This window comes from Bombina bombina, chromosome 1 (genome assembly GCF_027579735.1).
Source record: "Bombina bombina isolate aBomBom1 chromosome 1, aBomBom1.pri, whole genome shotgun sequence".
NCBI classification, from domain to species: Eukaryota; Metazoa; Chordata; class Amphibia; order Anura; family Bombinatoridae; genus Bombina; species Bombina bombina.
In genome coordinates, this window is record NC_069499.1 from 184,458,418 (window position 1) to 184,472,212 (window position 13,795).

Genomic DNA, 13,795 nt, shown 5'->3' on the forward strand with positions numbered 1-13,795 from the left:
TTAAATAAGTTCTGGGGAGGACACCGAGTGTAAAAACTTGTACTAGCACTAATTGAACTTTTGTATGTTCATAAGACATATGGTATGGTTTTAGGAGTATGGTGCGTTTATTAAGCTATGGTAGAAAATAAATAATGTTTGTTAAACTGTAATGCATTTATCTCCTGTATTTTGCTTCCTATGATCATGTAAGTAATTTGGTTGGAAACAAAAACTATGTAAAAATAACATGGCTAAAAGCCATCAGAGTGCGTGTATATATATGTGTGTGTGTGTGTATAATATATATATAAAATCTATATCTCTATCTCTCTCACACACACACACTTATACACACAGGAACTATTTAGAAGTTCAACTTTTTCCCATATTTAACATTGAGTGGACGAGTAACTTTCCCCTCTGGGCCAGTAGCTTTTAACCCCTGACTAGTAAATCATGATATTTTTACACACACACACATATATACTATAAATAATATTACATATGCTACAATGTGTCATAAGTTTCCAGGAAAATATGACTGAGGTGACAACCCTAGTGTGTGTGTGTGTATTTTATTTATATATATTTATACTCACTAATAGTCGGGTAACCTTTTAAAATATTAGCTAGGTTACATGATTTTATGTAATTGATTAGTTTGTAAATCTTTTACCAGCACCAGCTAAATTCACTTGGTTATTCAGCATTTACAGATCAATGCTTGTTTTTCTAATTCAAATGTATGCCCAGTGAACCTGAGGTCCTTATAATGGAACAGCTGCTGAAAGCTAGATAGTGCACGTGAAGACTGTGGAAACTGCCTGTTCCACCTTTATCATCCACCAAAGTATATATGTCCACAGCACTATTATTCAAATAGAGCTGCAACAACTAATCGTCATAATCGATAATAATCAATTAGTTGGTCTGTGCACAACACAAGCTGCTTCACTCCAATGAACTCCTGCACATGGTATTGTGTTTTATGGTTATGCCATTAGCCTAAAGGACATCTACAAACGTCTACTTTTCACTTTTTCTGGCCAGTATAAGTTTACAACTACCCCTGGCTTATGTGCAACCCAGATATAATAGTCATCATTTGGATTGTTTATATTAAATCAGGTGATTTGGAACTATGCTTTTCATGATATAGTGCCGAGCTTGTTGCTTACACCTTGCCCCTAGATTGATGGGAGTTAGATAATAGTGCACATCAATTTAAATGTTTGCACAATTATTAGCGTATTGTTGATTATATGTACGGTATAAATAAATGTGTAAGGCTTTGTCCTGTTATTGATATATAGTCCTTAGAGCTTTTGATTTTTTTTTTTATTATATATTTGATACTATGTACCAGATTCAACCTTTATAAGTATATATCCGTTATTTTTAGAGCGGACTAGATATTTCCCCTAACCTTATAGCTCGTTATTTACCATTGCATATAGATATTTAAGATATTTTTATGTTAGAATGAAGTCAAGGGTTACTTTATTGAGAGGCCCCTTGCCAAGGTAGAAAACACTTAGCATTGGTGAAGAGCTAACAAAGATAAATATCCCACTTTGGTGAAATTGGTAAAACCCTACTTATACACCTCAACAGCCTTTTCTCTGCTGCGGGAAATATAGCTACAAACATAGAACCAGCCTTAGCCAGAAGCATGTGGACATGTTGAGATGTTTGCATTTCAATGCAAAGTTTCTGAAAGAGTGAATAACAGAATGTTATTAACAGTGATAGTCTAACTCTTTCTAGTTCTTTTCAAACAGTTTGTGGTTTGGTTTTGTTTAATTATAAAACTGTGCTCTGCTGCTTAAAAATTGAAGAAACAGTTGTGTTAATGTAAAGTTTTAGTCTGAAGTTTATATTTGTAACACTCATTATGTGGATTTTATTTAAAACATAGGAAACTGTTATTGATTCTTTTTTTATCCGATTAGTCGATTAATCGAAAAAAATAATCGGCCGATTAATCGATTATGAAAATAATAGTTAGTTGCAGCCTTAATTCAAATATTTAAATAATAGTGCTGTGGACATAGATACTTCAGTGTACCTGAGGAATATATTTGCTTATGCAGTTGGGGCATAGACTGAACCACCCCTCTAGGGCAGTGGTCTTGTTGTGAAATATAGAATCGCCTGGAATGTGTCCATAAACCTTTGCCTGAGAAAAGGACATTTTGCCAAGCCCTTGTAAATCTAAAACCAATTGATTGCTAGGAGTTCAAGCAACCTACCCTGCACTTGCTTTAGAAGCAGAATTTAAATGGCAGGACTGACAATTACTCCCACATTCTCAGCAAGAGGCTAATGGCTTTCTAAAAATAAAGAGAGATTAGTATTTACACTGAGTTGCCTTTGCCAGCCTCTTATGCAAGACAATAAAATGGATTCAAGTTAAAAAAAAAAAAAAATTAGAAAAAATAAATAAATCAAATGACCAAAATTAAACAGAATGTTACAAGAGGTGAATGACATTACACAGTGTTGATTGTAAATATCTTGCAGTAAGCTTCCTGTCATACAATCTAGAGGCTGCAATGAGATTCCTCAAATATTTTTATTTATTGACCAATGAGACTGCTACATGGCATGTTACTAATTTGTAATTTAATATTAAAGCCAAAAAAAGTTTGAATTTACATTGTTTCAAATCAACCAATTTGTCTACATTTTTATATTTGTTAAATGAAAGCCAGTTTACTAGCATCACACATGTATTAGAAGAACCTCTTTTTAATAGAAATTATGCTCCTCAGGTTAACTGTCTCATTGTATTAGCTCTTGTATTCCTGCAAAAAAATGCACCAAGTCACATTACATTTGATGTAAAGCATTACAATATTTTCTTATGCTTTTAACATTGTAACACATTTTTACAAATTTCCTAAATTCAGACATTTCAACATGTCTGGTAAGGCAGGAAAAGCCAAAGTAAATTTATCAGAATACACCGTATAAATGATAATTGTGTAAGGAGCTGGCCACACATTTTTTTTCTCTTTTTCCTCTTGGTTTTTAACCAAGCAAGAGTTATTCTATAGAGATAGATTTAGAATAATACATAGATTGTGACATTTAAAGGATCAGTAAAGCTAAAGTTTGATAATTCAGGCTGGGCAAGACATTTTTAAACAAAGTTACTTATTTCAGTTCTTTTGACAGACTTGCATTGTAGCCAATCAGTGCTGATTCATAAGTAACTCCACAGGAGTGAGCAACATTTTATCTATATGGCACACATGAACTAGCGCTGTCTAGCTGTAAAAATAACTGTCAAAGTGCACTGAGATAAGAGACGGCCTTCAAGGGCTTAGAAATTAGCATATGAGCCTACCTAGATTTAGCTTTCAACTAAACATATCAAGCAAACAAAGCAAATTTGATGATACAAGTAATTTGGAATGTTGTTTAAAATTACATGACCTATCTGAATAATGAAAGTGTAATTTTGACTAGACTGTTCCTTTTAAAAGGATAGCTTAGGCTCAGGAGCAGCTTTGCACTGCTGTGAGAATAACAAGATAATTAAGCAAATTTGATAGTAGAAGTAGTAAAGTTATACGTTGTTTACAATTGTATGCTCTATCTGAATCACAAAAGAAAAAAATGTGGGTTTCATGTCCCTTTAAGAGCCAGTATGTTTATTAAATATCCTGGCATAGATTTTGCGAGAGAATAATCCACAAAAAAATAAAATAAAGGAATCCAGAAACAAAATGCTAAAAGGTATGTCTCATTAGCTCAATGGATTTGTCAAGCCATTATATAATGTTAAGGTTGTCAGTGTATTTATAAGAATCTTCAGTAGTGCTCTCCAAATAATATATCAGTCTTTGGCAGGGCTGTAATACAATACATTTAATAATTATCCTTTAAAATATAAACCCTTAATCAATATGCATCTACTAGAAACCACAAAATTAATATAAATATCTGAATTATTTTTATTAGTTAATATCTATGAACATATTGGAATATATTTGTAATACCAGGACATGAAACAATATTATACATGTTTTCAAAGCTATTAAGATATGCTATACTTCTTACAAAGCTCATAAAAAGTTTACCTTTAAAACCAGCCTTATTTACAAATAGCCTTTCATTCAATTAACACAATGGGATTCTAAGTTAAATACTCGGCTATAAACCCACGCTTTACTCTAACACAATTCTACTTTAAAATATCAAACTTTTCACAGATAATTTACTTAGCATCAATGATATATGTTAAACAATACACAGGCTATGAAATACTAATTTGAAATACAAACTATTTCTTTAAATCTGCTACATACAGCAATAATGAATGTTTTCTTTAAATATTTGCATACAAAAAGGCAAGCTAAGAGCTATTCAAGGCTATGAAATACTAGCTTTAAAATACAATTTTCTCTCTTCAATCTACCCCAATCTTTTAATACATTACCAGGATGACCACCAATTGATATCCAATATCTTTCAGCAGGTTTAATCTCACCTCAGAAATACCAATAAGTATATTTTGCAATCAATGAGATATGGGTAGATCAGCTTTGCCAAAGTAAAATGGTACTTTTCACGCCCAACACACCAGTTATAAGTTAGCTCAGCACAATCTGTCTTTTTCCTCTCTCTTGCCTTACTTATATATGTTTCCATCATTAGTGAGTATTGGAAACGCCCAAACGGAAGCCTTGTCTCTTCTGATTGGATATCTGGAATATCTTATTTTTAACAGCCTAAAAAGCCTTCTGGCTGTAGGTCTCGTTTCTGTCTGCAGCCTTTAACACTGTTGACCACCCTCTCTTGCTCCAAACCCTCCAATCCTTTGGCATATGTGACACAGCCCTCTCGTGGCTCTCTTCCTACCTGTCAAACCGTACCTTTAGTGTAGCCTCCTCTGCCCCGTCACCACTTTCTGTCGGAGTACCGCAAGGCTCTGTCCTCCGTCCCCTTCTCTTCTCAATCTACACGTCATCACTAGGTTCCCTAATAAAGTCCCACGGTTTACAATATAATTTGTATGCCGATGACACCCAAATCTACTTCTCTGCACTAAACCTTTCTCCTTCCTTGCTAACCCGTGTCACTAACTGTCTTTCTCACATCTCCAACTGGATGTCCTCTCATTACCTCAAGCTAAATCTGTCCAAAACTAAGCTCCTTATTTTCCCCCTTCTTCAAAACTCTCCACCCCCAATCTCTCTATAACTGTCAACAACTCCATCATTACCCCTACCCCGCATGCCCGATGTCTCGGGGTCACATTTGACTCAGATCTTTCTTTCACTCCTCACATTCAGTCTTTGGCTAAAGCCTGCCGCTTAAAAACATCTCTAAAATTAGACACTTCCTTACACAAGACACAACTAAGATTTTAATCCACTCTCTCATCCTCTCCCGCCTCGATTACTGCAACTCTGTCCTCTCTGGTCTCCCCACCTACCGCCTAGCTCCTTTACAATCCTTAATGAATGCCTCTGCCAGACTCATCTTCCTTACAAGTCGCTCTTCATCTGCTGCACCTCTCTGACAATCTCTTCACTGGCTTCCTCTTGCCTCTAGGATCAAACACAAAATTCTCACTCTGACATACAAAGCCCTCAACTGCACTGCTCCCCCCTTTTATCTCAGACCTTGTCTCCAGATACTCTCCCTCCCGTCCCCTTCGCTCTGCTCACAACCTCCTACTCTCCTCCTCTCTTGTCACCTCATCACACTCCCGTATACAGGACTTCTCCAGACTGGATCCCATCTTGTGGAACTCTCTGCCTCGCTCCACAAGACTCTCTTCTTGTTTTGAAAGCGTCAAGTGCTCCCTAAAGACTCTACTGTTCAGGGATGCATACAACCTACGCTAACCTTTCTTTATACCAGTTCGTCTCCTCCAGTGCAACTTTAGGCAGGGCCCTCTACCCATTTGATCCCTATAACTGCTTTTTTTGTACTCCGCCTTTGTTAATAGCGCTGCGGAATCTGTTGGCGCTCTACAAATAACCAATAATAATAATAAAATAATAATATTGAGCGAGCCAGGCATACAGCAGTATATGGGACCTACAGACAGGGCTGTTTTCAGGGGCAGGCACTATGGGCAGATGCCAGGGGCACTTTAAGAGTGAGGTGTTCAAATAAAATTAAAAATGCACTTTTTTCTGCAGATCCTAAAACCTTCCCTGCCTGAGCCTCCTCTGTTGCGCAGCAACTATATATCAGGTGCTATGTGTATAGCGCTGTAAATGAAAGAAAAAACTACACTACCTCGCACGAATGTTTGGGGGCAAGAGTTCCTACATGCATGTACAGCCCATCCCTCTATACAGAAGCCCGCGCACAGGCTGTTATCATTTGCTGTGCACAATCTTTTCCTGCTCTAAGTTCTTACACTACTGCCGCACACCCCACCGGCCGCTATTAAAAAAACAATAACAATAATAATAAAAAAGCTTTAGCCCTGCAGCGGTCTGAGCTAAGAGACGGTTTTCAACAGTTTAGAAGTCAGTTTGAGCCTACCTAGGTAGCTTTTTAAAAATACCACCAAGGGAACAAAACAAATTTTGATAAAATTAATTTGGAAAATTGTTTGTTTAAAATTGCATGACCTATCTGAATCATGAAAGTTTAATTTTGACTAGACTGTCCCTTTAAAGGAGAGAATGTTTTTGGGTTAACTGTTCCTTTAACTATTTTGTCTATTAATAAGAGGAATATATATAATTTTAATTTATTTGTGCTATTATATTTCATATATTCTTTTTGTCCCTCTCAACAATATGTGTTGTTCATTCTAGTCGCTGGTCAGCTAAAGAGTATAAATCATTTTTTCTTTCTTTCTTTCTGCTAAGCCAGCAGTAGGATGATATCCCCCAAAGGTCCAGTCTTTTGTTAGTGGGAATGACTGTTTGATCAGCAAAAAAAATCTCTAGGTATTTTGCTCTTTTACCATTAATGAAGAAAAAAAAGAAAGAACATAAAAAAAAGGTTTTTTAACATTTTATGCAAAGTAGACAAAAAGTTACATTCCCACATTTAAATAGAGGAAATAAAAGTGAAATGCAGCTGGTTAGGAAAGAGAGATAATTATTGTAACATATTTTTACTTTGTGTTATAAGTTTTTAAAATGCTGTTAAAGTTTGTGTTTCAATCTTATTGCCACATGAAAGTCTTTCATGATTCAAATATTCAATTAGAGCAATTTTATTTTAACAGACATTTCTATCTACTCCAGGTTCAGAAGATCAATCCACTACTGGGTGCTCGCTGGTGGCTATGCACATATTTCTCTTGACGTTGGTTCATCAGAAGGTATCCGCTAGCTTCCAGTGGGGCTTTGCTACTTTGGAGCTGACTTTAACTGTGTGTTTAACCACTTTGAAAGTGGTTAAATACATAGTTACAGCATTTCATTATTGCACTATAGCTTACATTGCATATAACAAAATAGAATTCCAAACTATTTTCTTGATTCAGATAGATTGTGACTGTATAGTTTTAAACAACTTTCCAATTTACTTCAATAATACATTTGTTGAAAGAACAGTAATGCACTACTAGCAGCTAGTTGAACACCTCAGGTAAGGTGTATATATGCAGCCACTAGTAATCCTCTAGCTCCCAGTAATATATTGCTACTCCTGAGCCTACCTAGGTATGCTTTTCAACAAAGGATACCAAGAGTATGAAGAAGCCTATTTGATAAAGTTAAATTATAAAGTTCTTTAAAATTGTATGCTCTATCTGAATATTGAAAGAAAATTGTTTCATGTCTCTTTAACATAGCAGACAACCTCATTTTTAATTAGGGTGAAGGAAATTAACTCTACAATCTTTTATAGTGTGTTTACTAAAGATCCCATTTGTTACAAACGGAATTATTGCTCCTGTAAGTTACCCCATTATAGCTGCATACTACAGAATTATCAGTATTTAAAAAGAATATATATATAATTAAATAAAAGGTATCAAACAGCCACTTAAAGGATTAATGTTTTTTTGTTTTTTTTTCTATCATGCTTTAGTGGTTAATGTGCCATTTTAGAGGGACTATGAACCTGACATTTTTTCTTGCATGATTCAGATTAGTTGCAATTTTAAGCAACTTTCTTATTTACGCCTATTATCAAGTTTTCTTCGTTCTCTTGGTATCTTTATTTGGAAAAGCAGGAATGTAAGCTTATGAGCCGCCCCCTCTTTGGTTCAGCACCTGGGTAGCGCTTGCTGATTGGTGGCTACATTTAGGGTATAATTCCTGTTCATAATATTCTATAAAATTCAAATGGTTAGGTAGAGTATGGGGTAAATCACAACATTACAGTTACAATTGTATTCAGAGAGGTTTGTTTTGTCAGTTCCATGTTAAACCTGACAGTCTTAGACTTAATTTATATGTGAAGCTGTTTACTGGGAAATCTAGTTACCCCCTTTCTTTTTTTAATGCCATAGGGAGTGTCCATAGTTCTAGAGGGAGTGTCCCAGCAAACTCCTTCAGACTAATTGATGCTTTATAAATCCTGGCCAAGTTGTATGTAGTAAGTAAAGTCTTATAATGAATAAGCTTCGTTATTAGTATGTTAGGGAAAACCTGTGTTGCTTTTGTTCTTGTAAGCCATTAGCTCAACAATAAGGTAGTAGTAATTAATTAGTAACTACAGACTGCTTTGCTTCCTGGTATAATTATTTTAATATGTTTTTAAGTAGATGATGTATATTTTAAATACTTTTTTGGTTATTTCTTTAAAAAAAAAGAAGTTATGTTCTCAGAGATTGCATTATATTTAGTGCTTGTGTTTTTTATGTTTGCATGGAAATTGCAGATACAATTACTAATTGATATTATTTTTATTTTTTTATTTAGATATTAATGGATAATTTGATGCAACCACATTCTGGAGAAGCTGTACATATTAAGGAGGATTCCATTTGGAATAAATCTGTGGTGGAAATGAAGAGGCAAATTCAGTTTTATGTATAATTTTCTATTTTTGTGACAGATCTCATGAAACCAGTGTGTTTTCTGGAGTGGTTGCTCCAGGGGAAAATTATCTTTTCACAAAACAATGATAGACCTCTTTTATTGTGGAATCTTTTAAGGCTGACCACATTTTCAGATCATGACAAGTTTGAAAAGGTCCCAGACTGAAAGGCCTGTTGGAAGTGGGAATCAGACAACGGTACCAGATGGCTTACAGAAAGCTCGTTCAGATGATTTTTATATGAGGCGCTTCAGATCTCAGAATGGTAGCCTAGGGTCTTCTGTCATGTCTCCTGTAGGGCCACCACGTAGCGAGAGTTCGCATCATATAACATCTACCCCAGGTGTTCCAAAAATGGGAGTAAGGGCAAGAATAGCAGATTGGCCACCTAGAAAAGACAATGTGAAAGAAATGGGCAGATCTAGTCAAGATGTAGAGACAGCAAGTATTGACACTATGTCTGTTAAAAGTAGCCCAAGTAGTCAAGTTAGCACGTCTAGTGTTAATTCCAGTGATTCTGCTATGTTAAAGAGTATACAAAACACACTTAAAAGTAAAACAAGGCAAGCAGAAATACTGGACTCCAGGTTTCTTACCCCTGATGGGTATTCGAGCGCCAGTTCTCCAAGGAAGGTACAACGTAGAATAAGGCAACGAAGTAACAGTGATATTACCATTAGTGAATTTGACATGGACAACTTTGAAGAGTGCTTGTCACCAACCTTTAAAACTGGACCTTCACTCCACAGGGAATATGGAAGTACATCCTCCATTGACAAACAGGGCACCTCAGGGGATAGTTTCTTTGACATATTAAAGGGATACAAACATGAAAAATCTGGCCACAGAGGTCATGCCTCATCTAAATTAAGTGAACTTTTATTAAGCAGTGGAAATAGGGGGTCTGGATTCTCATTAGATGTTATTGACAGCCAGAGAGATGGTAACAGGTCTTACAGAGACAGAGATAAGCCACTCAAAAGACGATCCAAGTCAGAAACAGGGGATTCTTCCATTTTTCGGAAATTACGAAATGCAAAATGTGAAGGAGACCTAGGAAAGTCTTCTGACATGGACGATGCACGGTCTGATGACAGCCTTAAACCATGGACCTGCCCAAAATGTTTTGCCCATTATGATGTTCAGAGTGTTTTATTTGATTTGAATGAAGTTATTATTAATAGGCATAATGTTAATAAAAGAAAAAACACCACAACTGGAGCATCTGCTGCTGCTGCAGCTTCTTTAGCAGCTGGACCATTGTCTCACTCCTCAAGTTTTAACTCTCCTACAGGCAGTACAGAGGATTTGAACTCTAAAGAGAACCTTAATATGGACCAAGGGGATGACAAAAGCAATGATCTTGTAATGAGCTGCCCTTATTTTCGAAATGAAGTGGGCGGAGAAGGAGAAAAGAAGGTTAGCCTTTCCAAATCAAATTCTGGGTCCTTTTCTGGGTGTGATAATTCCTCCTTTGAATCTTCAATAAGTTCACATTGTACAAATGCTGGTTTGGCTGTGCTTGAAGTTCCAAAAGAAAACCTTGTTCTACACCTTGACAGAGCAAAGAAATATATTGTGGAACATGTGGACCTTGGTGCCTACTACTATCGGAAATATTTCTATCAGAAAGGTAAGTTATGTAACGTTGGCCAGGTCTTTATGTAAATTAAATGATTTAATAACACAGTTGCAAGAAAAAGTTTATGAATTTCTTTTAATTACCTGTTTTTCTACATTAGGGAGACTCTCTAAAGCACAAATGATATTCTCAAATTCATTAGAGAATGTCATTTTTACATTACTAGCGAAGAGTTTAAACACATAGTTATGGACCCACTTTGGAGCTGCAAGCACTTAAAGGTATACTGAACCCAACCCACATTTTTTCTTTCATGATTCACATAGAGCATGCAATTTTAATCAACTTTCTAATTTACTCCTATTATACATTTTCTTCGTTCTCTTGGTATCTTTATTTGAAAAAGCAGGCATGTAAGCTTACGAGCCGGCCCTTTTTTTGTTTCTGCATCCATGATAGGGCTTGTTGATTGGTATACTTAACCACCAATTAGCAAGCTGTACTCAGGTGCTGATAAAAATATGGGCCAGCGCGTAAGCATACATTCCGGCTATTTCAAATAACGATACCAAGAGAACGAAGAAAAATTGACAAAAATAGTAAATTAGAAAGTTGCTTAAAATTACATGCGGTATCTGAATCATGAAAGAAAAAAAAAATTAGGTTCAGTATCCCTTTAACTCCCAAGTAGTAAATGGCCATTTGTTGATTCTTGCTACAGTCACTTTTTTGATTGGCACACTAACCCTGTCTAGCTCTGGAGCTGCACGTGGGTCGTTATGCATGCATTTAACCACTTTGCTAGCAAGCTAGGGTCATCGGTAATACAAAAGAATTACATTCTGAAAATAATTGAAGAATTCACATTAGTTAGTTTTTGCTTTAGCTTGTCCCTTTTTATTACTCATAACAAATGTGTTTAGATGATTTACAATAATAGACACACACAATATTCTTGTCAATGCCTAACACATAGTTTAAACATCACAGTCTATGTTGGAAAAAAAGTGTGTAAACCTCTAGGCTAATGACTTCTGTAAGCTTATGGGAGTCTGGGTTTGCAATCTATGAGATAACGTAGGAGTGGTTGGTTGGAGGTGCACTTCCCTTTAAACAAGGAGCACATTTCGGTTGAGCGCTCTCAGGAAAGAGCTGTTTGTGTGAATCCTGCTCTGATCAAAATAAATATCAGAAGACATTAGGAGAAGGCTTAACATTCATCAGTTCACTGGGTTCATTTTTTTTTGATACATCTGTAAATTCTTTTTGAAATAGATGTAATTCAAAATGGTCTTAATGAAAAAAAATTAACACAGTTTTTACTAAAACATTTTTTACATGAACATAAAAGTGGATGTATTCAGTATCCTATTAATATTGTATCTACTCTGGAGGTTCCAGAACCTAAGATCCCGGAGGAACCTGCAATTCCTAAACTTGACAAGGTGTACGAGGACAGGGTGGTGTCTCAGACTTTCCCGGTCCCCGTTATAATGGCAAATATTATTAAGAATGAATGAGAGCGATTAGGGTCACTTTTTTCCCCTTCTTCTTTTAAAAAAACTGTTTCCCGTTCCGGACTCTCAGCTTGAGCTGTGGGGGACCATTCCCAAGGTGGATGGGGCTATCTCTACTCTTGCGAAGCGGACGACTAGAGGATAGTTAGTCATTTAAGGAGCCCATGGATAAAAAGCTGGGAAACCTGTTGAGAAGGATGTTTCAGCACACAGGGTTTGTTTTTCAGCCTGCAGCGGCCGTGGCAGCGGTCGCCAGTGCTGCAACATATTGGTGCGAATCCCTGTGTGACATGGTTGAAGGGGAGACGTCCATCAACGAGATACAGGAGAAGATTAAGGCGCTGAAGGTCGCCAATTCTTTCATCTGCAATGCCAATATGCAAATTATTCGCCTGAATGCTAAGGTATCAGTTTTTTTCGGTTTTAGCGCACAGGGCTCTGTGGCTAAAATCTTGGTCTGCGGACATGACCTCCAAGTCGAGGCTGTTGTCCCTACCTTTTCAAGGGAAGATCCTGTTGGTCCAGGATTGGATTCAATCATATCCACGATTACGGGAGGCAAGGGAGCTTTCCTACCACAGGATAAGAAGGTTAAGCCTAAGGGATCTATTTTTCGTCCCTTTCGTGCGGACAAGGCCCAGCACCAGCAACCCGCCGCGAAAATGCTGACCAGTCCAAGGGATCTTGGAAACCGGCTCAATCTTGGAACAAGTCTAAGCAGAGCAAGAAGCCCGAGAAGGGTCTTGCCGATAGTTCCCTAAAGGGACAGAGTTCGGCTCTATCAGTTTTGTTGCATAGGAGACTCGCTGAGCTCCCTGACATTCAATCTTTTGTTCAGACTCTGTCTAGAATCAGGCCTGTCTTTAGACAGTCGGCTCCACCTTGGAGCTTAAACTTAGTCCTTAGGGTTTTGCAGAGGGTTCCGTTTGAACCTATGCATTCCATTGACATTTATTCTGTCCTGGAAGGTTCTCTTCCTGTTGGCTATTGCCTCGTCACGCAGAGTATCTGAACTAGCTGCCTTGCAATGTGATCCTCCTTTTCTGGTGTTTCCTGTGGATAAGGCTTTACATCGCACTGGGTGGGGTTTCTCCCCAAGGTGGTGTCTAACCGTAACATCAATCGGGAAATAGTGGTTCCTTCCTTGTGTCCTAACCCTTCTTCTTCTTCAAAGGAAAGGTAACTTCATAACCTGGATGTGGTTCGTGCTTTGATGTTCTATCTTCAGGCTTCAAAGGATTTCAGCCAGTCTACATCTGAAAGGCGGCTACCTGGTCCTCCTTACACACTTTTTACAAAGTTTTACAAATTTGACATTTTTGCTTCTAGGGAAGCTGTTTTCAGGAGAGAGGTTTTGCAAGCTGTGGTGCCCTCAGATTAGGGTCCGCCTTTTACCCTCCCGGTTTCATTCAGCATCCTCTAGAGCTTGGGTATATGTTCCCAATAGTAATAAATGAAGCCATGGACTCTCCTCCCCTTTAGATGGAAAACATAAATTATGCTTACCTGATAATTTCATTTCCATCAAGGGGAGGAGAGTCCACGGCTCCCGCCCGTATCTCTGTGGGGCGGACCTAAATTTACTCATCTTCTGGCACCTATTATACCCTGATACTTCTCCTACTGTTCCTGGTTCCCTCTGCAGAATGACTGGGGGATGAGGGAAGCGGGGGAGGGAGGTATTTAAGCATGTGGCTGTGGTGTCTTTGCCTCCTCCTGGTGACCAGGTTATTAATTCCCA

The 13,795-nt window shown here is 37.3% G+C and overlaps 1 protein-coding gene across 1 annotated transcript in view; it reads left to right on the forward strand.

The window, feature by feature from the left end:
• The window catches only part of SIPA1L1 (signal induced proliferation associated 1 like 1), an 831,778-nt gene that overhangs the window by 358,198 nt on the left and 459,785 nt on the right, over window positions 1–13,795 (forward strand). The window contains exons 3-4 of the mRNA XM_053697769.1: window positions 7,212–7,288; window positions 8,838–10,588. Of these exons, the coding sequence (XP_053553744.1) occupies window positions 9,094–10,588 (1,495 nt within the window). The 5' untranslated portion in view covers window positions 7,212–7,288; window positions 8,838–9,093. The remainder of the gene's footprint in view (window positions 1–7,211; window positions 7,289–8,837; window positions 10,589–13,795) is intronic.